Below are 27,652 nucleotides of genomic sequence, written 5' to 3' on the forward strand. Positions count from 1 at the left end.
CATGGACGTCAGTTAGTCCTATAAATTTAAATTTTAAAATCACGAGTTTACTTCATTCCTTCTGTATAATAAGTTTCCATTGCCATATAAAGAAATTAAATAAACAATTTTTCCCCGCAGGTGGTATCGGCGAAGCAGTACTGTCAGCTCTAGCCTTAGAGCGTAATGTCATAGTGCAGCACTTGTGTGTCCGCGAAGTGCCTCGCTCCGGGCCGCCACAAGCCTTGTTGGACAAATATGGCATATCTGCTCCGCATATTGTGACCGCTGCTAAGAAAATATTGAGCGTTTAAGAACAATAAAACCCCCTCCCCTAAATATATAGGCTTTCTAAACACATAGAAACGAATACAGGAATGATAGATACACGGATACACAGACATAAAGAAATATATATAAAGGTTATACATACAGAACTGGACATAAATACACGCAACGTCTGATATATTCAAATGTACAGACACACACAAAGAAACATTCAGAAACGGACGCACACGCAAATACATAGAAATGAGCACACACACATAGTATCGTACAGAGTACAGACGTATAAACATAAACACAAACCGACATACATAAGGATTTTGTAATGTGACACAAAACAGGGGAGGGGATGATTACAAAAAAGAATAACATATAATATATAGAAATGGGGGGATTTAACGTTCCTTATATAAAGTGCACTTAGTGATTTAAGAGAAATAGAAAAGGGGAAGGTGTTAACTAAACAGAAACCAACCAAAACCGTGCCCTTATATTTTTGTAATGGAATAGTTTAAGAAATAATCCTAACGCTATAAGCGTAATTACTTGTCTCGAACGAAGCTTAAAAAATAGAGCTAAATATAGCTTTTATTTAAAAGTGCAATGACTAACTGTAACCTACGTTCCTGTTAAATTTGTAACCATAGAGAATCAGCACATTCCTCTACATTCCTCTATGGAACCAGAGCGCATATTTTTATACATTAGTTGTTATAATTATTGTTACAAATGTATGTTTATATCATTTTATATGGAAACTGCCTTAGGGTTTTGAAACGGTTTTTGAGGGTAGTTATAAGCTATATTATATACGTGTCAGTCTGTCTGTATCTTGTCAATTTTCTGACACTGATTGATTTTTTTATTCATATCGTTTGTTTTGTAAACTCTGTTATATGCCAATAATCGGTTGTGCAGTTTTGATACTTTTGCCTATATTTGATTACGTTCCAATACTTATATTTGATTGCTATAAGATGTAATTTGGGACCAATTTATTGTTTATTTGATCGTTTTTTCTTTTTATGTATAAGGCGGGTTTCCGTGAGAACAATAAAGCACAAAAAATTGAGTTAAAATGTTTATTGGTCATACATTCCTGTTGCATTTGCTTTGTGAAGCACATTGTTTTTAATAAATTTATATCAAATAGAAAATTGTTTTATTTCATTTTACATAAACTCCGTTAACGAACAACTTAACATTATGACTAGAATAACTCGTTCTTATGTACATTATTTATTAAAATATAAGGCAACGAGGCAATTACACAACCCACACTTGGCTTAATGAATAGAATTATTATTGACTAGTTGCGTTAGTGGTTTTAAATTATATACATTATAAATTATAATATGTAGTTACTGTTACACAAATTGTTCTCAATTTTTGGTACTATATTATATTTTGAACATTCTTAGTAAAAAATATATATTTCAATACTGGCAAGTTAACATGGTAAAATAATATTAAACAATTAACGACTTACAATTTGTGATTTTAAATCTTAAACTTCATTTTCTTAATCAATATTAATAGCACCAAACAGCTCCTTATTTTATCTAATCAACAGCATTTCTTAATAAATTACACGACACAACACACAAAATCTGAATTGGACGGAAACACGATTTTCAATAAATCTCACTAAAGGCGATTGTTATAAATGCATTCGTTCGCTAGCGAACACTTAGCGAACGTCTTTGGTTTTAGTTCAAGAGTTCAAACTAGATTAATTGTTCATCCCCACTCCGTTACACTATCATTAGTGGGGGGAGTGTCCACACTTTCCGCGGGTCTTTCATTTAATTCCCCCGGAAGGTAATCCTTCCAACTTCTAAATAGATATCTGGTAAACTTCCGTAGTTGTCTGAACTTGCAGTACGTAGCGCCCTCCGCGGACTGCAGCTGCTGCGTTTGTATCAGAAAGCCCTTTTCTTTGAACGTTTGCTCCAACTTTTCCCGTTGCAGCGTCCGTCTAGATTTTCTCTTTTTCTTGTTTAACTCATCTTTTAAAACTAAGCCGTTCTGAGTATCAGATAGCGGTAGAGTCGGCGCCGGGTCGAGCGATGTGATTCGCTCCTCGTTGTTCTTCTGAATGTAATCGTACCCTTTGCTTCCCTTGCTGCCGGTTCCACTGTAATACCTGAAGTTCCCGCCCGAGTCTACGGACAGCATTTTCTTTTCTTGTAACGACGGTTTCGAACCGCCTGTGAATTTGAACTTGCAGATGCTGACTTCGGTGGTCGGGGTGGAAGAATTATTTTTAGCAGGCATCGGCGGGATGAAGATTGCTGATCGTTTTCTCTTTACTGGCGCCTGAACTGGGTTCGGCGAAGCGCGCTTCTTCGAAGGTTCTGGACTTTTCGTTTCTTCCGCTTGTTTGATAACTTTAGGATCTAGTAATTCTGACAGCTGTTTCAGGACGAGTTTATTTTTATTGTCATCTAGCACGGTTTCTACGGGACTCGTTGACGGCGTTACTTTATCCTTTTCTTGATTAAGCGGTAACTGTCCAGCGGCGGCTAACCTTTGGTAGTATAATAATTGCGTTTGCAAAGCAAGAGGATGCATGTAAATACCAGCATTTGGCCAGTACACGTATCCGGGGAACTTGTCATCTTCTGTGTTAGTGGTCGACTGTGCCGGTTCAGACAATGTCGGTGAAATGTTTCTCGTTTGGTGCGAGAGGTCGGGCGAGCTGCTGGCCGTGTGCGGCACGTTCGTGTTCCTTTGAATCACAGATATAGCATTCGGCTGTTCACTTTTAACACTCTCCAGCTCAGAATCTTCAATCTCCGTTTTTATTTCTGGCGTAGATGTGTAAATGTTGCCGAATTTCTTCTGTATTTGTATCTTGAGGTCGTGCAAGTCTCTGATGCACAGGTTGAGCGGTTCGTCGTCGCTGTGCAGCGGGCCGGCCGCAGTGAGCGGCGCCGCCGGCATCGGCTCGTCCGGGCTCAGGAACCGCGGGGGCGACGGGTTCTCTAACCTTCGTTTATTTTCTTGAGACAGCTTCCGTTCTAATAAACTGGATATTATTTTATTCTGTAAATCAGTTTTGGACGTGTTGACAGGCGTATCGGTGTTTCTGAGCGACTGGCACGCATTTGAATTCAGTTTATCCTGGGGCGTAGGTTGGCCCGGTACAACTGTGCCGTAATTTTCATAGATTAGGTGGCAAATATCAGCTTTTTTAGGTTTCCTTCCGCGTCGCGGCTTAGAGTTATTGAGCGTCATTTCTCCCATGTAGGGCAAGTCCTCGTATGTCATTATTTTGCTAGGGGTGATGGTGGGTTGTTTCTTTTTCTTTTCTTCCTTCAATTTCGCCACCATATTGACGGGGGCTTGCGGAACGGTTAGCGTTTCGTTTTGAGCACCGGCGAGGCGTTGTGCCCACAGTTTGAAGGCTTCACTAGTGATGTTTACGTCACTGTTTTGATCTTTCGGCTTCTCTTGTGGTTTCTTCTTGGGCGCAGTTTTCTGGAGGCTCTGCTCATAGTGGTCGAGGTACTCCTGCGGCAGCGCCTGGTGGTGGAACTTCAGCTTCCAGCGGTTCTTCTGCCGGTTGCGAGCTTGCTTCACCTTCGGCTCCGACTTGTCGCTACGTTCTTTGTTAGCTGACAGTAATTGCTGGCGAAGTAACTCCTTGTTTTCCGATGACCTGTAATAGAAGAAAGTGTTTTTAAATACAATGAAATGACAAGGAAATGACTAACACAATCTGACTTGTTATTTTTAAGTTTATTTTCAAATATTTATAAATTCCAACAATTAAATTATTTCTTATTCAATAAATGTTTTCCTTCAAAATGAATGGTGTAGTCACCTCTTATAGATAATGGTAAGTAATGATTTAAGTGTAGGTATATGAGTAATATTACCTATTGGTCGGTTGCGGCGCCGGCGCAGGACACACGTCGCCGCACGCCGCGCGACGCATTACTTCTGAAACAAAATACCATCACTTTTAGCTTATAATGTAGGAGCTAAACATATTTTCATTAGATTACAAAATAAATAATTATTTCATAAGTAATTCCTAGATGAGTAGCTGACATGCTTATTAATAATGAACTAGAGTATTTTCTACATCTATAATATCACACAGTGTTATATCCGAACTAACATTATAAAACGCTAAAGTAACTCTGTCTGTCTGCCTCTTCACGCCTAAACAATTGAACCGATTTGAGTGAAAATTTGAAACGCTAGCTATAATAACTAAGAGAATATGAGGGAAGACTAATAAGTAAGTAGTCCGATAGTTACACTAAATACCTATTCTTCTATTCTATATCTATTAATTAACTTTAACGTTATAAAAAAATCGTCTCATGTGATCTATCGTAAAATAAATAGGAAACTAGGAGCGTCAATCTATTTATAAAATCTTTAAATAATCTCAAAATAAAAGGAAACCGAAGTACTCCAATGAAAATGGAAACAATAATAAAGCAACGTGCTAGACGGCATTTAATCCGCAGCCGAGTAAATATATTGACACCATATTCTATAATTAACTGTTAGTCATAACGAATCTAATATTCTATCGAACCATTGTAATTTGCAAACAAAAAACGAATTCAAACATGACTTAATTCATAATAATTACGAAACGAAGCATTGAACACAATGCATTTTCAGTGAATTTTCAAAACGATTGCATCATGTTTCATTTATTTGTACAATTATAGGTAGTATTTTTAATAATTTGGAATTTGTGAAACAAAACACAAATTACTTTAAAGTAAATAAATAAAATAAAGAATAATAAAGGCTGGTAGGTCTAACATGCCGATGAAATCTCATAATATCGATATTTAGATTAATAATTGTTAAGAAAAGTTAATGTCATTTAATTATAGGTACCATATTGGATTAACGCTATTTTAGAGCTAATAAAAATGATTCCCGAATTAATCGTTATTAGGTCATAATGCAGGCCAAATAAGCTGTGTGTCATTGAGTCAGTGTGTCCGAATCGGGAAGCCGTGAAACTCGAGCGGCCGACAGAAATACGCGCGGCTGCGTCTTTCGCAATGCGTCAATACGCACTCGCACGCACAAACACTTGGGACTTAGTTACAATAGTTACGAAATCCTTTGTGATAAGGGAGGAATATAGAAAAAATATACTTACGTCCGTTACCAAGTATACGGACATAGTTACGAAACTTTTCTTATTGATAATTGAGGAATACAGAGAATATTTCATACGTTCTTACTACGATAATACATGACTATGGTATGGTTTGACTTACAAAATTATGAAAACCCTTGGTGAACTTTATCGTTAATATTATTATCTACCTTCTAAATACCCCGATCTTCTGTGCATTTTTATGCGAAATAGAAAATAAAACTTACTGAACAGTCACAAAAATCGAAAACATAGAGTAAGTAGGTACAATTTACCGTGGGAATCAATAAACTAGAACCACAGTACCTTTATATATTTAAAGTCACTCAGTCAGCACTTTTGTAAAACTTTTACGTGTAGGTAGTAGGTACTAAAAGTCAACTAGTCATGTACTTATTATTACATAATACGTCCACTCTACAATTGTTAATTAACAACTTGTGTGTACAAGACGTAATTAAGTACAAGTACATATACATACATAATTTAATATTTCTCTGTAAGTCAAAATATTTTCCATATTATACAGGGTGTCCCACTATTGGTATACCTACTAAGCGCGATGAGACTTGTAGTTTAGTATACACTGATCACGTAAAAATACTTAAACAATAAAATTACGTCAAAATTTTTTTTGCTAAATTTTTCCTGAAAATCCATGTTTTCTTCTCTAGCTTCGCGCAGCCGGCATATACCGCTTCGCTAATGTGAGCATTTTGCCTATGAAAACATAATCAACGATAGCTCACGTGCTGGTGGTAAAGTTGGGTGGGTTGCTTGTTATGGGTGTAGGTACACTTAGAGTTTTAAGAATTCATCTATTTGAAAAAAAATGCGCCTGGAATTTTATAAGTATTTTTTACGAACTCCGCGTATGCAAAACTATAACCTCCTTTGAGCTTAGTATACCAACAGTGGGACACCCTGTATACTTTATCCTTATAGGAAGAAGTTGTAGTACCTACTGTAACATCACATAAATATTACACATTTCGTTAATTGCAAACCACGAAGCCGCAACACACCTACGCATCAATACGTCACGGATAGCCCGTGAATCACCTGCCACGTAATATGTTATAATAAGTAATAATATCTATAGGTACATCTATTATTACATATTAATGTAATTTTATCGATATTAATCGATAAAATTATTTATTGAGCAGTCAGCTCCTAAACATTTTCTGATAAGTTCTCGAAGATGCGATTGTCATCACTATATGTAACTTTATTTTGATAGTTATTACTTATATCAACTTTCTAACGATAAATATATATGGATCCGATAATTTAGCCCAAACTAATCATTAGGTACATTTCAAACTATAATTAGGTACGTTATTAAAATAACTCTTACCTACAGCAACATAAAAGTATATAGTATATAGTTTATCTCAGTGGGTGGTCGGTCCATATTAAATTATGGGCAAATATTACGCGCTCGTATCCGATACAAAAATAATTATGAATCACCACACTGCGAAGCAGTGTGTACAAATCTCTCCCATTTTACCTGGTACTTCTTAAATTGATTCTTTTATAACCAATTTTTTTCAAACCTTATCACATGTTTACTGGTTTAATATAATATTTCCGCATTCAACAAGAATTCGAGATTTGATTTGATTTGATAAAGACGTAATAATTTTTATTTTATTTAATAATAACTTCATTTATTTAATTTGGTACTTATATAATTATAATTGATTTATTTAATAATATATAGAACATGTTTTTGCTAAATTCATGAAGCCCCATGTCCTAATTCGTAGTTTCTCCGAAGTGTTCGGATGTTATTAATAAGTTCATAATATTCGTGTAAACAGCTCTATTCTTGCGTCCGTCGGAAATGATTCTCTTTGAACGACAAATTGATGCTATAATATATAAAAATTGGGGCGATCGGATGTCTTTTATGTTTTATTTTAATCAATTCGATTCGGTTCTAACGTATAGTAGAAATACGTTTTGTACAGCATCTTTAAAAAGCCCTTTTCCAAATGTAGAGCTTGTAGTTGAGTAAGGATCAGTGGATCAGAATTACCGAAATATTCGCCTAAATTCCTAAGTTCCAGTCGCAGCACTTTATATTATCATTTAATCAGCACTCTATATACAGGGTGTCCCACTTTCGGTATACTAAGCGCAAAGGGACTTGTAGTTTTGCATACGCTGAGTACGTAAAAAATACTTAAAAAATTCCAGACGCATTTTTTTTTTTTTCAAATAGAGGAGTTCTTAAAATTCCATGTGTACACCCCTAAAAAGCAACCCGCCCAACTTGGCCACCCGCACGTGAGCTATCGTTTAAGATTATGTATTCATAGACAAAATGCTCACATTAGCAAAGCGATATATGCCGGCTGCGCGAAGCTAGAGAAGAATACATGGATTTTAAGGAAAAATTTGGCGAAAAATTTTTCACGTAATTTTGTTATTTGAGTATTTTTTACGTAATCAGTGTATGCAAAACTACAAGTCCCTTCGCGCTTAGTATACCGAAAGTGTGACACCCTGTATATCATTATAAAGTGGTGGGAAAATAATATCCTGAGTTTATTTCTTGTTTAATAGCAATATAATTCGATAAGATCAACATTTCATATTTGAAAATTAACTAGGTATTTGGTAAATGCATCAATTAGTTATGAGCTGAGAAGTCGATAACCAAAAACTATGTGAGATAATGATATTTACATCTGCCATGCCGAGTTCACGAGTTACGTATGAGCTGGCTACCGGCCAGACGAAGCTGTGACGTCACACGCTCCCTATGGATGTGTTTCACTTTTCAGGATTTCAATGAACTTTTTAAAATACGTAACTAAATTGCTGTACGTTTTGTTTTGCTCTATGTGTCAAAAGGCCTTCGAATGATTGTTTGGGATGTATATTTACCTATCGCATAACTCTACTATAGGCACATAAGTAGGTAGAGTTCGATCAGAATGAATTATTGAGTGAAATTACGTATAAATTAAAACATACTAACATGTTTTAATTATTGCATTAATTGTTTATTAGATATGTAGCGACGACAAGCCAATTTACGAGTTACCGAAATATTTCAAATGTAGTACCTACTAAGAAAGTTCCCACCATAGGTTCACACGGTAACTTGTATATAAACAGTTCGTGCGCTATGCATGGACAGTTAAGGGCTTGTCGGGACGCGGGTTGGTCGCATTAGGTCGAATATTAATTACATACCGAATAAATATATGTAGTTAACAAAATATAACCTTTGCGTAGTTATTTCATCTTTTATTACACCCGCACATAACAAGCCCCTACATTGGTGACCCCCGACGTTTAGTGAACATATAGTGAATTGCATAGATATCGTTTGTTTAAAATTTAATTCAAAATGAATCCGGCAGTTCCAATTAGAGCGGACGAGAGTGAAAATGCTCTCGCGCAGATCACTGTGTCGAGTAGAATTCCAGACTTCTGGAAAGAATCACCACGACTTTGGTTCGCGCAGTTTGAAGCAGTGGTGGCGAATCAGAAGCTGGCGGACGAACCGAAATATAACCTGGTGGTAGCGAAATTAAGTCGCGAACACGTTGAGCAGGTGAGTGACATTGTATTGGCTCCACCCGATACAAAGAAGTACGAAGCATTGAAAAACCGGTTGCTCGTAGTATATGAAGAATCTGAAGTGCGTCAGGTCCAAAAATTATTAAAAGAGCTTGAGTTGGGCGAACAAAAGCCTTCTCAACTTTTACGGCGTATGCGAGATCTGGCTCGAAAAAAATTCTCGGAGGAGACATTGACGATGCTGTGGATGGGACATTTACCCGCAGCCGTACAAGCAGTCCTCACAGTTAGCGAATTAAAGGATACAGAGAAATTAGCTAATATGGCAGATAAAGTTATAGAAACGACACGTTTCGCGGAGATACAGGAGGTATCGAGTGCCAGAGATAAAATATCCGCAATACAACCTACGCTAGTTGAGCAGATTACACAGTTAACGCAGCGCTTAAACGAGCTGGAATCTGCAGGCTCGAGAGGCAGATCGTTTAGTGGTGGAAAGTATGGAAATCGCACGCATCGCTCCGCATCGCGAAGTCGCGATCGTACAGGAATATCAAAACACAAAAATTCCAATTGGATATGTTATTACCATTACCGCTATAAGCACAACGCCAGCAAGTGCATTCAACCTTGTGCGTGGCAGAAGCAGCAAGAGAGCCGACCAAAAAACTAAATACGGTACAGACAGAGGCGGATGTCTGTTCCACCGAAAATAAACGCCTGTGTATAAAAGATAGGAAAAGTAATCTTAAGTTTTTAGTGGACACCGGCGCTAATGTTTCAGTTTTACCAGTGTCGAAAAATAACCGATTCGCGAGTGAGTGTAGTGACTATAAACTATACGCGGCAAACGGTAGTGTAATTAAGACATTCGGTACTAAATTAATGACTTTAGATCTTAGTTTACGGCGACCGTATAAATGGTCATTTATTATCGCCGAGGTAACTCAACCTATATTAGGTGCAGATTTTTTAGCACATCATGGTTTGATTGTAGATTTAAGATCATGTCGATTAATTGATAGTTTAACTAAATTAAAATCAGTAGCTAGTGTTATTAAGGTGAATCAACCGTCTGTGACAACAGTTGAGGAAACTCATCAATTTCACGACTTGTTATGTAAGTACCTAGATATAACAAAGCCTTCATCGTACAGGGAAATACCTAGCCACGGTGTTTTTCACCATATCGAAACGACTGGACCTCCAGTGTTTGCCCGGGCTAGACCTTTACCTCCAGCTAGATATAAAAAAGTCAGGGAAGAATTTCGATACATGCAGGAAGCAGGTATATGCCGACCCTCTAAGAGTCCTTGGGCTAGTCCACTTCATGTGGTACCTAAGAAGAACGGCGAGTTACGTCCGTGCGGGGACTATAGAAAGCTTAATTCTATAACCAAGCCGGACCGATATCCTATACCGCGCTTATCAGATTTTACGTATTTATTAGCTGGTAAGAAAATATTTTCTAAAATCGACATAAATAGGGCTTATCATTGTATTCCTGTTGCCCCGGAAGATGTAGAGAAAACTGCAATAATAACGCCGTTTGGGTTATTCGAATTTCCACGCATGACGTTCGGTTTGCGTAACGCTGCGCAGACGTTTCAGCGATTCATGCATCATACTGTTTTTCAGGACCTAGACGCGGACAGTAAAGATAATATTTTTTGTTATATTGATGACGTCATAATAGCTTCATCAAATGAAAGCGAACACCGTAGACATTTAGAATCATTGTTTAAGCAATTTAGCAAATATAATATAACCATTAATTTAGCGAAATGTACGTTTGGGAAAACGGAAATCGACTTTGTTGGTTATCATGTTACGTCAGATGGTATTCGCCCGCTTGATAATAAAGTAAAAGCTATTAATGAATTTCCTAGGCCCGAAAACATCGAACAATTACGTCGATTTTTAGGTATGGTAAACTTTTATAGAGCGCATTTACCTAACGCAGTTTCATCACAATCGATTCTCAATAGTTTCATTCATGGCTCTAAAAAGAAAGATAAAACACCCATTGTGTGGACATCAATCGCCGAACAAGCATTTGAACAATGTAAGTCGAGCTTGTGTAATGCGATTACGTTGTCGCACCCTTTAGCCGATGCATCGCTCGCACTTATGACGGACGCATCGGATACTCATGTAGGTGCAGTTTTACAACAACGTGCAAATAATGAATGGTTACCTTTAGGTTATTTTTCTAAGAATCTATCTAAGACTGAACGCAAGTATAGTACGTATGATAGGGAGTTATTAGCAATTTACTTAGCTATTCGTCATTTTCGGAATATGGTCGAAGGACGACAGTTAACGGTGTACACGGATCACAAACCGTTAATTTATGCATTTTCTAAAGTAAATAGCGAGAAAGAGTTACTCAGACGTACACGACACTTGATATTCATTAGTGAGTTCACAACTGATTTGAGGCACGTAAGTGGGAAAGATAATGTCGTTGCGGATTCGTTATCACGAGTCGCAACAATAAGTTGTCCCACTGTAATAGATTACGCGGAACTTGCTAAGGATCAACAACAGGATTCTTATATGTTGCAATTATCTAATTCGAAAGACGCTAATAATAGGTTAAAGAAAATTATGTTACCTGAAAGCGGTACATTTATTTATTGTAATAATTTAGATAATGATAAAATTAGACCCTATTTGACTGATAAATTTCGACGTATTGCCTTTGATAGTGTACATAATTTATGTCATCCTGGAATAAGGACTACACGCAAATTGATTCAAAATCGGTTTTATTGGCCAAATATGAATCGGGATGTTGGCCAATGGGCTAAAACATGCATTGAATGTCAACGATCGAAGGTTAATCGACATACAATGTCAGGTTTAGGATCGTTTCCGCAGTGCGATAGGTTTGAACATATTCATGTTGATTTAATTGGACCTTTACCCACTTCACCCGAAGGTTTTAGGTATTGCCTAACCATAGTTGATAGGGGGACGCGATGGCCAGAATGTTTTCCTACGAGATATATAACTGCTGAAACGATTTCGCGTGTAATATATGAAGGATGGATCTCTCGTTTTGGTTGTCCGAAAAAGCTAACAAGCGATCAAGGACGCCAATTCGAAAGTCAATTATTTGCTACACTAATGAAGTTATTAGGTATTAATAAGTTGCGTACGACACCTTACCACCCACAGAGTAACGGGGCGGTAGAGCGTTGGCATAGGTCGCTTAAAGCGGCATTAACGGCTCGTTTATGCAATATATCATCATCTTGGGTTACGGAATTACCAACTGTGTTGCTAGGACTTAGAACAGCAGTAAGAAGTGATACCGGCATAAGCGCAGCAGAAATTACGTACGGAACAACTTTACGATTACCAGGTGATTATTACGATAAAAAATCGAGTTTAGAAATAGATAGCAGTCTTGAGTATGTAAGTAAATTACGAGACTCTATTAGGAAATATCAGTCAGTAGCTATTAGGCAGAATGAAAGACGGAACATATTTATTCACCCCGATTTGCAAAAGTGCGATTATGTTTTTGTAAGAAACGACGCAGTACGTAAGCCTTTACAACCAACATACGACGGTCCTTATCGTGTGTTGAGTCGAGAGGAAAAGGTATTTTATATTCAAATGACTGGCAGGAAAGTTAGAATATCTGTAGACCGTCTAAAACCTGCATATTATTTGAATGATGATAGTGATACGACATCTGGGGCAGATACTGAGGTTCCGTTACAAATTCCAAGTAGCGAATTGCCTAATACACATACCACGCGTAGTGGAAGAGCTATACGATTACCAGTACGATTTAGGTAATAGTATTGTATTTGTAATTTTTTTCAACTATTTTATATTTATTAGAATTACGATGATTATAAGTATTACGATACAAGTGTTAAGAACGTATTGAGATTTGAAATGTTGATGTTACTAAGTGTTAATTGACGTGTAAAAATTATCGCACGCCACTTAGAAGACCCAACCGAGTTTTTGTAAAAACATAAATAGTTTAACGAAATCAGGTGTTAACTTTTAACCACTTGTATAGTTACGTTATGATTGATTTATATTGTGAACATTTTTTTATACTTTATATTGTAAACATTTTGTACCTAACCTTATAGCGACATTTTATATACATCTGTTTATTGTTTAGTTTTAATGTAAGATTTTTTTTACTTGTATACCTTTTTTTATTTTAAGGGGGGAATGATGTAGCGACGACAAGCCAATTTACGAGTTACCGAAATATTTCAAATGTAGTACCTACTAAGAAAGTTCCCACCATAGGTTCACACGGTAACTTGTATATAAACAGTTCGTGCGCTATGCATGGACAGTTAAGGGCTTGTCGGGACGCGGGTTGGTCGCATTAGATCGAATATTAATTACATACCGAATAAATATATGTAGTTAACAAAATATAACCTTTGCGTAGTTATTTCATCTTTTATTACACCCGCACATAACAAGCCCCTACAGATATTTCAATAATAAGTGTGTGTCATGTCCTTTCCGCTAAAGTACAATCCAAAGAATATTGATTATTCGAATGTGGCTACTTTGTACTAAGAATATTGCATAACATCCAATTTTTGACAGCAAATTTAAATGAATATCATTCTAACCTTGTATGGAGATCCACTGAAAATGAACTAATACTGATTGGCTAACTGAGACTAAGTTGGCTGATAGTTGATACGAAAATAGGCACAACGGTCAAACCTACGCGCTGCATACTGTTCCCTTTTAGACAATTATAGCTAGAGGCTGATCTCTATCGAATTTAAACAATGCATAATATGCATTATTATTTACAATAAGGTAAGGAGTAACGCGTTGTGTGTTTGTGTGTAATTTCTATAACCAATAACCTTACCATAAAAACCTAAAATAAAAGTAATGTTAACATAACCTATGACTGAAAACCGCCGTGTACTAAATTATGACCAATAGCTTCCGTTTTCGATCAACTTACTAACCTAAAGGCTAAAATAAACGATTTCCTAACTAGTAAATATTTATAGTATCAAAATAAATATCGTGTTTAAACTAATAACGCAAAGCGGCTAAGAATCGATTATTACAATAGACAAATAAACATACATGGAATTTTAATAACATCCTTATTTGGTGCAAAGAGAATGAATTTATTTACATGAATCATAAGATGCGTAGGTCGGCGAGCTAGGGCTGCCAACACGCGGAAATATATCTTTGGAACAATTCAAATATTGTCAAATTGAGCTGTTCATTTGTGGTTTATTTCGAACATTGTTTACGTCAAATAGAATCCGCATATTCATAGAACATTAAATACAGCGACATTCTTTGAAAAGTCAATTGAATGACGTCAATCGCAATAAACGTGTCTCTACGTTGGTTATTTCTAGTTCTTTAATTTATTTAAGAACCTCAAAATGATTTAACAGTTTCGGGAAGACGAAATAATTTGACATTAAATGAATAGTTTCAGGAAGTCACTTGAGAATCGATTTTTCTATCTCGCTTAAACTTTTTACCAGTTTTTTTTTTCCCAACTTTTACATGTCTTAGATTTTATCTAAAAAGCTTTATCTCTAAAAAAATTTGACGCGACAACCATACAAACCGATACTTACCTACATGCAATATGCATAAAATAAAACGTATGCAACTTTCGCTCAAGTCTATCGAATTCACATTGATATAGTGCAGTATTAGATCCGGTTGCACAGCTGCGCGTGGGTAGCTCTGAAGTCTGAGGTAAATAATAACAAACAATGATTTAACACGCAACAACATCACTTTGCTTCAGTATTTTAATGACTTCATCTAACTATGTTTTACTCTGTAACTTGTAAACTCTAGGCACTCGCTAGATAGACTGATAGACGCTGCTGAATGCTGATAGACTCTATGCAAAAAAAGATTATTTAATTAAATTGTAGCGTTCATATCAGGTATTTTTTACGAATGTGTAAAATTAATAATTAGACCACTTTAGTATCGCATTGTTACAGTGTAAATGTGAGAAGTTTTGATGAATAAAAAAACTCTATTGTGAGCAATAATCAGCCCATCAGTAGGCGTAGCCCTTATTAAATTTTATTACTCTTATGTCATTAATATGAAAATAAACACAATGCGTCAGAAAAATCGAAGACATTTTGAAAATACAAAAATCACAACAAAATTTTATGAGAATTGAATTAAAAGTTTATAAAGTACATACGTTATATTTTTAATTATAATGCAAGTGTAACGTGGGTGTGCGCTTATGTCACCGATAACCTCATGACCGATGTTCGCTGATAACATTACGCGCGGTAACAATCCTTCGGTTTTGTTACGTTTAGGTACTGTAAGGAAAATAGACACACTTTATGGTGCATGATTCATGTACGTTGCTATTATTTTCCGTAAACTATACGAAAACCGTTAGGTAAAAACCGTTAACGTTGACTCAAGATGCTTAGTTACGTATTACTTTTAATAGAGACAAGTTAATAAAATAATGATACCCTAAAATTATTATAAAGTAGAGAATATGACGGTAATTTGCTACCGTTATCTAAGAATGATAATGTTATTGATTATACAAGCAACTATATTTTAGAAATAATTTGGAAAATCCAAAAGTGCACGCCTCATAATTTTTTTTAAATAAATATTTATTAATTATTATTTTTGTTTATTTAATAACAATTAAACCACATCGAATCAGACCCTGAAAAATGAAAGGGTTCTATTCCTGAGCATACTCAAGCGTAAGAGAAAAAAAAAGACTCGATTAGTAAAGTATTTCGGTCGCTATCGTGTTAACAAGAAAAAGGATCCGCACATACAGACACACGGACGTCCAAGACAGAACTTTTTTAAACTGTTTTTTAACTAGTTTAAATAACAAAAATGACATCAAAAATATCATGAACGTTAAAAATAGTGTTTTTTCTTAATATGTGTGTGTATGTATTATCTTACAAGTGCAATGTATGATACATAAAGACATTTTAAGTTTGAAAAATCAGATGTTTTGCGCGAAGTGACAGTAGTACCCACCTCAACGCTTCGCTTATGAGGCGTGCAATACACCATCATTCTTACTTTAAACTGAAAGGAACAGTCTCATATTTTCCAATATCAGTTTAATAAAGGCCACAGAACACAAGCCAAATACGTAAAATTAGCATTATTTGAGACAATTTGACACCCGCCTTATTTGAGCAGCGGCTAGGTGCTTTTCTTAATTTGCCGCAATAGCTTTCCGGCGTAATGACTTGTGCACACAATTTCACAATATGACACACATTACTGTTTATCCTTCATTTGTTTTACTAGTAATTCTTTCAATTGACAAATCTGCCATTTAGAAACGGGTTCTTATTAGTGAGTACATATCAACATTTCGCTTTCTCAATACTTGCCTATTTAACAGATTGGTTTGGTTAAATAATTACGTTTGTGAATGGGCAATACCTATTTTAAATAAATTCGATTTTGTAAATTCGCACGAAGCATTTTGTCTCATTCACCTTCAAACAATTTATTAACTTATGTAATACTGTGGCAAAATGTTAATCCTCACTTACCACCATATCATTACAAACAGTCATGGTTATATTATTATGGGTTACTTAGTCTTCATTTATTGTAATAACTTATTGGCATTTTAACGTCATAAAAATCCTGCATACATTGATTGCACATTTAAATTATTAGTTATTATTATTTAATGAATGATTTATTAATTATTTAATCAATTGATTACAGATTAAATAAACATTCGTTATATATTTGTTGTTATTTAATAAAATAAAGAATATAATTATATTCACACATCACTATTGTGAATTCAATTCAAAGTCAATTCAATAATTGTTAGAACTCAATAGAATTAAATTAAAAAGTATTGTCCACGTACAGTTAAGTGTAATCACAGTAGCACGTTGTTTTGTTATCGCGATGTTATCAGCTCGATAACTGCGACGCGGTGCACTTTCAATCAAAATCACGGAATGGCTTTTCAGTTTTCACTTGCGAATGGTGTTTAGTGGCGCGCACATGCGTGAGGGCGGTGGTGAGGGTGGTGAGGGTGTACCTGCGCCCTCTGGCAGCATGGAGCGCCAGTCGCGACGCCAGGGGAGATGCACCGATGCGCGATGCAAGCTTATCAACGCCGAGCCGGGACTCGCGCGCGACGCACACTAATCTATATTCAGACAAGCCGACCAAAATCGCTATTGCTTTCGGTTTCCATACGGCCTAAATTTAGAGGCCGCTCGCTACAGAAATAAATGCGTTTTTACGTGTTTTTTCACGAGCATTAGACGGGAATAGAGAGTTTCGCGGAGGCTGGTGCCGTGCCAGAGAAACTCGAGATTCGTGCCGTATTTGGCAGCCGCGAACTCGCATTTGGTTATGTATCGGCTTGCGTTGGGCTAATTCGGGCGGGTCTCGCCGGGATGCGTTACCTGCGCGCTTGCCATATATGGACGCGCGTTTACATTACACCGCTCACGCGCCGCCCGCCCCGCTCCCGGCCCGCTGCACTCACACGTCACTCTTTTGGCGCGAAACGGCGCTAGAATTTCATTTTGCACACGTGATACCGTTTAAAAATCGTGCCAAAATTAAGAAGTTTCATTTTTAAAGTAAAATTACGTATCAAGATTAAAACCGTCGATGCCATGATTTCATAATTCTGAATTATTTGTGGGAATAATTGCATAATTATGACGATGAGTTAAAAAGTTTATTTTGGACTCGAACCGCACATTAGTCATACGACCGCGGAAAAATTACACTGTGTTGCAATAAATTTCTGCTTAATATGCGTTTTCAGTGGCAACGAGTAAATAAAATATAAAGAAGTAATGTCCGTACATAAATAAAATTTAAATATATTGCATGCGTCATAAAAGATTCGTTTTATGCAGACTATCCTTCAGTCGCTCTATTATTTTTTTATTATGTATTTTGCTTTAGTTAAGGTACCCAATAAAACCAATTCAGTTCAATAAGTCTTGTTTTGGTTCGTATTTATTGTATGGTTTTTGAATGAATTTCGAAAATGTTTTTAATCATTTCGGTTAAAAAGAAGTTAAAAATTTTAAAGAGTTAACTACATTTATTTACATTATAATTAGAGATAAATAATGACTATGAAGTACGTCGCGCTTCTGCAACGATACCAATAGCCTGTCTGAAGTCTAGCTAATCTAAATCTAAATAGAAAATATGTAAAGATTAACGAGTCTCACCCACTTATGCATACAAATATAACCTTGGCATGAGGCAATTAATATTATAAGCGCTTATTTAGGGCGCTCACTAACATTTTCATCGTCACTTTTTAATTTTAATTTAAACGCAAAATCATAACATAATAATAAAAATATATGCAAAATATATTCAATATTGTAGTTATATAATTCTGGAAGTACTTATCGACGTGATTGTAATTTGTAACTAGTGATAGTACTAGGCTTCTTCTTATAATATTTTCGTATGTTAACTTTTAAGGTGATGAATTAATTTTTCTAACATTTACGGCCCTTTTTAAACCTTCGTAATTTTTATATTATTAAAGTTGTCGTGATGAAAATTCTTGACAAGAAAGTTGAATAGTAACACAATACGTCTACCGTTTTAGAAACATGATTCCATGATATTTTCTCGATAGAAAAAAAATACGAAGTTCTCATTGTTATTTTTTTTTAATCTCTGGCATCTTCAAAATAACAAACGTAAAGTTACGACTTTTTGGATATTAACTATAAAATATACAACCTATACGTCTATCGTGTTAGAATTTTGAAATATGCGATGGTTTTGAAATAAACAAGAAATACTTGAAATTAGCGCGCGACCAGCCAATATATCGAGAGCCGCCCTGTACCTTCCTACCCCGATCGCTGCACGAGTCATTCCCGCTACGGCCGTCACACGGGGAACTTGTGTCGCTCGCGCAATCGTAAAAAAGGGTGACAACACGATAAGACAAAATGAGACAAATGGGGACAATAAAGAAAATAAGAAGAAGAAACATAAAGGTTGGAGGGAAAAGAATGCTTACAATTGGAACAAATTAATGAAGTAAGTTGGTTTTATTTTAAATTTGATGATAATTGTATTTTAGACGATGTTTGATATGTACCCCTGTTTTAAGTACATAACGAATGTGTAAGATTTTTTCATTTATAGCATAAATAATCTGTTCAGAAATCCGGAATCCAGAAGGAAAAAAAACCCACTGATTGTTCACAATGTGAATCCACTCCTTCGAAAGTACCTTTATTCAGTCAAAAATGTATGTTATCAAAGCTCTACTGGTTTTATCGCATGATTCCATTTTTAGCAAAAAGCAACAAAGTGCAAAGAAATAAAAAATCATAGTGAACTTAGTGGAAGTATGGCGGACATAATATGGAACAGGAGCTCATTGGAGTAGTATTATATTTAAAAAAAATACGAAATAATTTCAAGAATTACATTTCTTAGAAGGTGGTAGATAAGTATGTTGTATAAAGAATTTGATGTTGATATTTATTTCATTTATACTTACTACACCTGTGCGGGAAATTGCTTAGTAATAAAACAGGTTTATATTCATATTTACATAGTAATGTGAGTTTTCATTTCGAAAAATTTTGTGTAAGTATATTAAATTGAGTTCCTGGGTGATCTGGAAACACAATTGGGCCCGGAAGATGGCGCTGCAGTCACTCCTCCTAATGACATGAACCGATTTGGATGAATATCTGTGTACACATTTCATTTTTGTGGGATGATTGGTTGATTCGCTTTCACATTAGCTAATATTATGTATTTTTGTTGTTAGAAAGTAAACTTAATTTAATGTTTATAATACATTATTATTGGTATATAAATAAGCCAGTGTTCGTCTCACATTGCTGTACCTGCCTACCTACCCTACCAGGGCCTAACTTTGTTCTGGCTATTTTATTTTGATTATTTGTAATGAATAATTACAATTATAATAGAGTGCAAAAAATAAATACATGCGTCAATATATTTTGTGTTTTTTTTTAAACAATTTTTTTATTTAAAAAAATATCATTCCGACCGCGGCTTTGCCCGCGTGGAATTAGATTATATCGTGAATCCTGTCTTATCCCACAGTGTTCAGTTCGGATAAAAAGTATCCTATGTGTAAATCCAGGCAATTAGCTATATTTTATCAAAATTGGTAATGTAGTCTTGTGGTGATTAAGTAACAACTAACAAAAAAATATACAAATTAACATCCAAAGTTTCGCATCAGTTTTACTGTATTAGTGACTAGATTTCCGCCCGCGGCTTCGCCCGCGTTTGCAAAGGAAAACCCGCATAGTTCCCGTTCCCGTGGGATTTACGGGATAAAAACTATCCTATGTGTTAATCCAAGTTACCCTCTATATGTGTGCTAAATTTCATTGTAATCGGTTCAGTAGTTTTTACGTGAAAGAGTAACAAACATCCATACATCCATACATCCATACATCCTTACAAACTTTCGCCTTTATAATATACTAGACTAGATTTCCGCCCGCGGCTTCGCCCGCGTTTGCAAAGGAAAACCCGCATAGTTCACGTTCCCGTGGGATTTCCGGGATAAAAACTATCCTATGTGTTAATCCAAGTTACCTTCTATATGTGTGCTAAATTTCATTGTAATCGGTTCAGTAGTTTTTACGTGAAAGAGTAACAAACATCCATACATCCATACATCCTTACAAACTTTCGCCTTTATAATTAGATTAGATTAGATTAGATTAGATATCTTCCACTCTTGACTTAATAATGTCTAAGTAGTTGTTAAAAAGAAGATTATTTATTTATAAGCAAGAAAATAAAACCAATAAATCAACAATTAAATATATGTATAAGAATATTATAACTGTATGACGACTCCATACATGTTTGTCCCGAGTCGGCCAGCGGCAGCGCGGCGAGTTTGCAAGAATGACTTCGCGCACACCCGCGTTCGCGATAGCGAGCTATTAGACTCCGCCCGCCAAGCAGTAGATTTTTTTTTGTGTATCGTCTTAAGTTATGAAAAAGATTCATAGCGTAGGTATATCTATTAATTTTACATTTTGAATTCTGGATTAAAACTCTGACACAGTAGTTTTTGAAGTGAAAACTTCTTTAGCGGCGTTGGGTATAAAATCTTAAACTCGCGTCAGGACACATGGCCTGATCGAAAAAGCGTAAGACGGATGTTTTTTTTTTTTTTTTTTAGCCCTTATATTCCATGCGTAAGACGGATTCCATTCCAAAATATTCAAATATTTTGGAATCCATTCCAAAATAATCAAGTTTTCACTTCTGCCGGCACTCCCGGAGTGCAACCCGTCTTTTTTTTTTACTTTGAAAAATATTATGTATTACGTATTATAAAAAATAAAATTATTATTCCCACCACAATATTTACCACAGTGGTCAGTGACACAAAAGTAGGTACCTACATTATTGTATTCGTATATTCGTATGCAATAATAAGTGCTATTATTTACCATAATAATTGATCTACAAGATATTTTGTGGTCTGTTGATGACAACTTGAAAATTAGCAATTAGCGTAAATACTAAATACCTAATTAAAATCACGATTCAGTATCATTTCTTAATATACTCTGAAAAAATTATAGGTAATACAAGTCGGTACAATTTACAATAATTTAAATATTGTAACCATTAATCATTTATTATAATTAATTACAATCACGATCATGTAAAATTGAGCCAATCGTGCATCAGCTCCGATTCATATCGATACAATGCTGTATTACAATTTCAGAGTCTGTTGAAAGCAGCCTTAACATAATTATTTCCATGCATAACTCGATTGTATTAGCATAAACAGTCCCTTGGCCCACGATTTGCATCCAACTACGAGTTAGCGACCATATCGGCGGCTGGCGTAGGTTTTATTGTAACACCTTATCGCTACTATTGCGACACAACACCTTTGGTTAATATCAACTGTGCCAGTTATTGGAATTGCAATTTTATTAGGTACTTGATGAAGTCATACGAGTAAGGTTGTTGAATGTTAATAATTGGTAGGAGGATGTGTGAATGCCGGATTTAAAATAAGACTCTAGATAGAGTACGATTTACAAAATCTTTGAAATAATATTATGTTTTATATATTTTCTCTAACTCTATGAATAGTTCAGCGTATGTTTTATTGTAAATGTAGGTAATCAATCAACATCGGTACACTTACCACAGACCACTACGGCACTACACTATAGTCACTAACTCACTAGCACTAGCGATATCTTTTTTTAGTGAATTAGCAGCATTTAATTTACTGTTATCTTTCTGTAATAAGTTATGTAAAAAGTATGGAGGAATTTATCATAAACATATTAAGTATGTTAAAACGAAATGGCTGATAAGTTGTAGCAATTAGCATGTCAAGTAGATTATGAACAATACAAAACAATAAACATCATTCAAAATTCGTACACAGTGTGGGCAGTGGTATTGTAATGACAGATCAATGACCACAGCCCCGTGTGATGATTAGAACAATAAGTTGTCCATTAGAAGAGCACCCACGTTGTGTCACTCGACTCACTGAGTTGGGTTAATTGATTGTATACCCGCCCATTGGTATTGAAAAATTGATAAATAATATTCAGTACAATTTGGCTATATATGGTAGGTAAGGAATTTGATGTGCCTTCCGTTCCTGCATGCTTTGGTGTTAGGTAAATTCGGAGTATGAAGAGAGGAAAATATGAGCTGACTACAAAAGAAAGAGGTCTATTTAAGAAAAAGGTACACTTTTTGCTTATTTCTTTAATGCTATGTGTAAAATCCATCCTCGTAGTGATTTCACACTCCATCATTTTTTATTATATTCTTAAACTCGACTGCAATTATCAATATTCTACCATCTGGATCAACTCCGTATCTTGACAGCAAGTGCATGTCGCTTATCTGTCACTTGGCAATGATGAAGTGGAGCCACCCACAGCTGTGCGCTGACCCGCTCCCACGCGGCAAATAGACCTGGCCCAAAACGGCGCTCCTTACTTCTCAGTACTTCACTAAATATACTATGCCATCTTCTATACTTACCTACCTATTTTGTTTATGGAAATCCGAATCCTATAGTCATACGAGTTTTCAAATTATCATAGTTTGTATTCTTTGTTTTGTTTCAATATGATTTGCAATTATAGAGATAGAAGAATATATTATGTAGATTGTACCTATGTAGCAAAAGTTTTTTATACGTTAACATAATAAAATATGTGTGTACACTGTACGGGTGTATGAAAAAAACAAAACACTATATAATATATTCCCCTATATTGTGATAAGTTATTAATTATTATTAAGATAACAATAAAACCAACAATAAAATATCTTATTATCTTAATAAAGATGGCAGTAAAGGTATAAATGGTAATGTTTGCGAGCGTGGGACCAAGTTTTGGCATCTTCAACATGACAAACAGCCTACGTGCTTCATCGTCTTCATATATAGACCACGTCTAAAAGGAAATAATAACAAAAGCGATAAAATATTGACCATCTGACGCGTGTACACTTTATTACATGGATGGAGCCCGATTGGACAGATGTTTCGTGAACTATAAGGAAATTTCCTAAAGCCCATCTTATGTAATCGGGAATTACCTATGTGTCTTTATTACAATTCGGTTAGGGCGGGTTATCTAGAATGTACCTAACGCGAATGCTGCGCAAGGCTGAAGCAAATTAAGTTCTAGATTATCTGTAGGCAAATATGCCTTTCTCTGAATAATAAGTGTATTAAAGATCTTATATGCCCTGGATTGAGAACGTTTAGAGATTTTGGTGCATGTAAGACGTTGAACGATTGATGACATGATTCTACTTTTCTGCAGCTTCTCCATACTTTGGAGTCCAGTCTTTACAACATGTCAATATAATTCGGAACCGAGAATGCATCATTGCAAATTGCAATGGCCTTGATAAAGAAAAAAACCATTTTTGATCGGCAAATTGAAAACTAATCATTAGGTACAGCAAGATCACAGCCATAAAACTGAACATCGCTGTACCTGTAAAGTGCAAATAAGGAACGCGTTCACTTCGAGTGGGTTATGATTATATTACCATCGAAGTTTCCTTATTGCCATATCTGATTCACATTCAAATGACTGTCATATTATCTCGTTCGAGAATCAATAATAACACCAAATCTGTCCGCTACCATTCTAGGGGTCTATATAAAATATAATTTAAGTACGAGCCGTACCCATTTCCGTATTACCAATATTACCATAATCTTTAATACCCGTAGACCATTGTCTCTGCCCGTTTAAGGGAGTCGCTATCTTTGGTTTGATTTATTATTTTTGGCGCGAAATCAAAAGTGCAGTGCTCTGACCTGCGCAATATTAATTAGTATTTATAACTGGACTCAATTTAAATAGATCATGTATATAATGAAATTCGATATATTGATGGCTCCACTAGGTATATTTATTACTTACTTACTAACATTTTAATAAAATTATATCATAATAATTATAGAGCCAGTGAGCAATATGAATTATGATTCAGTTATCATTAGCGCCATCCAGTGCTGGTGTGAAATGAAAAAACACAAGTCGATATATTTTAACGGCTTGAAGACGATATTATGACGACCACACACAAAAACTATAATTAGCAATTATACGCTCACATTAAATAATGATGCGTTGGTATCATATTCTGTCTGAATCACACCTTAACCATTATTGAATACGGCTGTAATACAGCAGAACATAATATTATTATTTATTTTGTATAATGTGATATGTCATAGTTACCTATGCTCGGAATATTTTGGATACGTTCGTATTTGGGAGAAATAAAAATGTACTTATTTGAAACCTCATCCCCATAGGACTTATAGGAAGTAATCCATAATGAATAACGTAAGATAGGTTGAAGTGCGAAATCTCTGTGCCTATAAGAGTAATTTGGTACATTCTATTCACTGAATAAAATTACAACATTACCGATGACCTTCTGATCTGACCTAACCTCTTTGTCCCGGCTCAATCCGTGAAAAGTGGTTAGAAAATACCCATGCTACTTTTTTATATATCGTATACTAACTAAGCTATTCAAATAAACTAAGAGGCGGAAAATTGGCAAATTTGGTCCGAACACCCACGCTCATTACACGTCGTATTTAATGGAGATTGGAGTGTCAGCACTCTATTAATTACAAGCAATTAATTAATTAGCCGCCAACACTGCAACACTATCTGCTATTGATATGTTTTTCATAAGAAATGGTTCGATAGGTATAAATTGTAATATAGGCACAGGACATACAGTTCATTAATAATTTACATAATATAATGATATTACATAATATGTATATGTAAGTGAATTATACCGAAATTAGTCTCTACTTAGTACTTTTGCTAATTTAAACATTTTTTTTTAAATGATCCACTGCGTCAAGTATATACGAGTTGTCTATAAAATGAATACAAGTTGCTCTATATTTTGAGATCATAAAATATGTTGAACAAGACAGTTTTGCTTACTTTTTTAATATTATTTACGGACAAATCCCCGCATTGAGAACAATTTACGATCTTATAATAATAAATAGGTACCTATATGTTTATTGCCGACACATTATGTCCATCTTATGTATCTTCCCAAAACATACATACCTACATACACTCAAGATTCAGCATTACCTCATAAAAATTATTAATCTTCGGTATCTATATTTTTTTGGGTTATCTTTATCGTGTATTATCAATAAATAATGCGCAAATGATTAATGAGTACCAAGCGTTATGTAGGTTCGGAATAGACGCAAAGTTCGCACCAAAAGTGCAGCCTCCGTGACGCCTACAGGCCGTGACAATAACACTGTCGTTTATATGATGTATGTACGCATGTGGACTATCGATTTATATAAATTACATAAAATGATTACGTAAAAAAATGTAGAGTTTTGCATCAAACGTTTCGATTTTTAGGGCTGGAAGTGAGCTACACAAATAGAATATTGGGTACAGCTTGTTAAATTTTTTTTATTGACTATTGTCAAAGCACAAAGCACTAGACCGCAATCTCGTCTGATTTTAAGCTAGGATTTGGTCTAAAATGATACGTGTTTTCCTAGTAGGTACCAGTTCACTCTACTTCGCTTATTTACCGAACTATAACTATCTACCTAACCTACCTACCAACCAAATTTCATTCCAATCGGTTCAGTAGTATGGGCGAAAGATGAGACATGCAGACAGACGGATAGAGTTAGTTTCGCATTTATAATTATTCATTTCTTTAATCGCTTTTGCATTATTTTATTATATCTGGCACTGAGCAGAAAAGTTCATGACTGTAAAAAAAAACTATAAATTATAATAAATATGGTGATGATTACTTACATAGATAGAGCGTCTGATAGAGCTGAGCATTATAATTATATTAAAATTAATTTAGATTAATTCAAAATTAGTTATTCCTATCTAGATAAAAACTTAAAATAATGCAAGAGCTTTATTGTACGATATACTAAGCATATACATTATTCATTTCACGTATACAGAGTACAGAGTCAATTTAGAAGCTTTTCCGCTATAAATGCAAGATTTAAGTACGATAGTAATATGTAATCAATACCAATACCCATATTATGTGATAAGTATATAAATATTACTAGATATAATTTATTACAGTTTATTACTATGTATTATTTACCGTCGATAACTATTCCTCTAATCCTCGCTTGTTTTCCACACATTAGACATTCACACCTCACTAAACGAATTCACAAAAACACACTTATATCATTAAACTAAGTAATTACTACTCATTAATATCTTAAAAAGTCACCAATAAAACTTTTTATTAAATTCCCGCCAAACGATAGTGCACAGATAAACAAATCGGAAAGCGCGGGAAACGCAATGTCAAACCGTAATGTGTTTAGGCACAGGCTTACGAGCATACTGCCAGCTCCACACAGGCTCACAGTGGGTCACCGCCTACAGCCTGCAATGAGATCATAAAGCTGTTTCGAACATAATTTACACTTACGTGTGCTAAGTGCAACTAGACAATTATTGAATATCAAGTAGGCTGTACCTAACAGTTACGGATTTCACTGAGTTCAAATATTTCTCTCGAATTTATAGTACCTAAAAATTAAAATATATTCAATGAAAAATGTTGTGGAAAACCGAAAGATATTGTTTAGCTACTAAAGACTAAATCCGTTTCATTGATAGGCATCTCAACGAGAGATAGCCGGTCAAAATTTCATTGAGTGCATTCATTCATGGGCGATGACTTCATTTGCGGATGTGCCGGATCAGAACCAGCCAAGTGCGAACTGATGTAATAGGAGGTACCTTACATAACACTACATGATCTATTTTATGATTTCTGAAACCTTAATACATCCTGATTTTAAATGTGCGTGTACTTTTCATCCTCTTTCTAAACGGGTAAACCAAGTTTTTAAATTTGAACTTATGAAGAATGGTTTAGATTTCCATTTAGAACGCGAGTGTAGCCGCGGTCAAATGCTAGTTTTATATAAAATGACATAAGTATTTTCAAGTTTTGTTATTTCTTATTAAAAATAGGTATTCTAATCAAAGTCACAAGCGGATATAAATCGAACTAGGCGAACATATTAAATTGCGTTCGAGTCGTTCGACGATTTTCTTAAAATATATAAAGGAATAA

The 27,652-nt window shown here is 35.2% G+C and overlaps 3 protein-coding genes across 4 annotated transcripts in view; 2 read left to right on the forward strand and 1 right to left on the reverse strand.

The window, feature by feature from the left end:
- Window positions 1–1,421, forward strand: part of LOC149479661 (transketolase) — a 28,705-nt gene extending 27,284 nt beyond the window's left edge. The window contains exon 13 of the mRNA XM_089708081.1: window positions 121–1,421. Coding sequence (XP_089564207.1) covers window positions 121–293 — 173 coding nt within the window. The 3' untranslated portion in view covers window positions 294–1,421. The remainder of the gene's footprint in view (window positions 1–120) is intronic.
- On the reverse strand, window positions 1,333–26,804 carry LOC149479663 (uncharacterized). 2 transcript variants are annotated; one of them, XM_089708070.1, is made up of 3 exons: window positions 26,660–26,804; window positions 4,149–4,212; window positions 1,333–3,928 (listed from the first exon to the last, which is right to left on the reverse strand). In XM_089708070.1, exons 1-3 carry the CDS (start codon window positions 26,700–26,702, stop codon window positions 2,005–2,007), a joined length of 2,031 nt encoding a protein of 676 aa, XP_089564196.1. In that variant the 5' UTR covers window positions 26,703–26,804; the 3' UTR covers window positions 1,333–2,004. The 2 variants fall into 2 exon arrangements, with proteins under 2 accessions (XP_089564196.1, XP_089564197.1); XM_089708071.1 differs by lacking the exon at window positions 26,660–26,804 and adding an exon at window positions 16,851–17,245.
- LOC149479664 (uncharacterized) lies at window positions 8,448–9,623 on the forward strand. The gene has a single exon (XM_089708137.1). It carries the CDS (start codon window positions 8,778–8,780, stop codon window positions 9,621–9,623), a length of 846 nt encoding a protein of 281 aa, XP_089564263.1. The 5' UTR covers window positions 8,448–8,777.
- Window positions 26,805–27,652: the final 848 nt, after the last annotated feature.

The sequence above is a fragment of the Colias philodice genome, chromosome 20 (assembly GCF_061535455.1).
Source record: "Colias philodice isolate Cphi_HAF_F1 chromosome 20, ilColPhil1 Martin Lab GWU primary, whole genome shotgun sequence".
NCBI classification, from domain to species: Eukaryota; Metazoa; Arthropoda; class Insecta; order Lepidoptera; family Pieridae; genus Colias; species Colias philodice.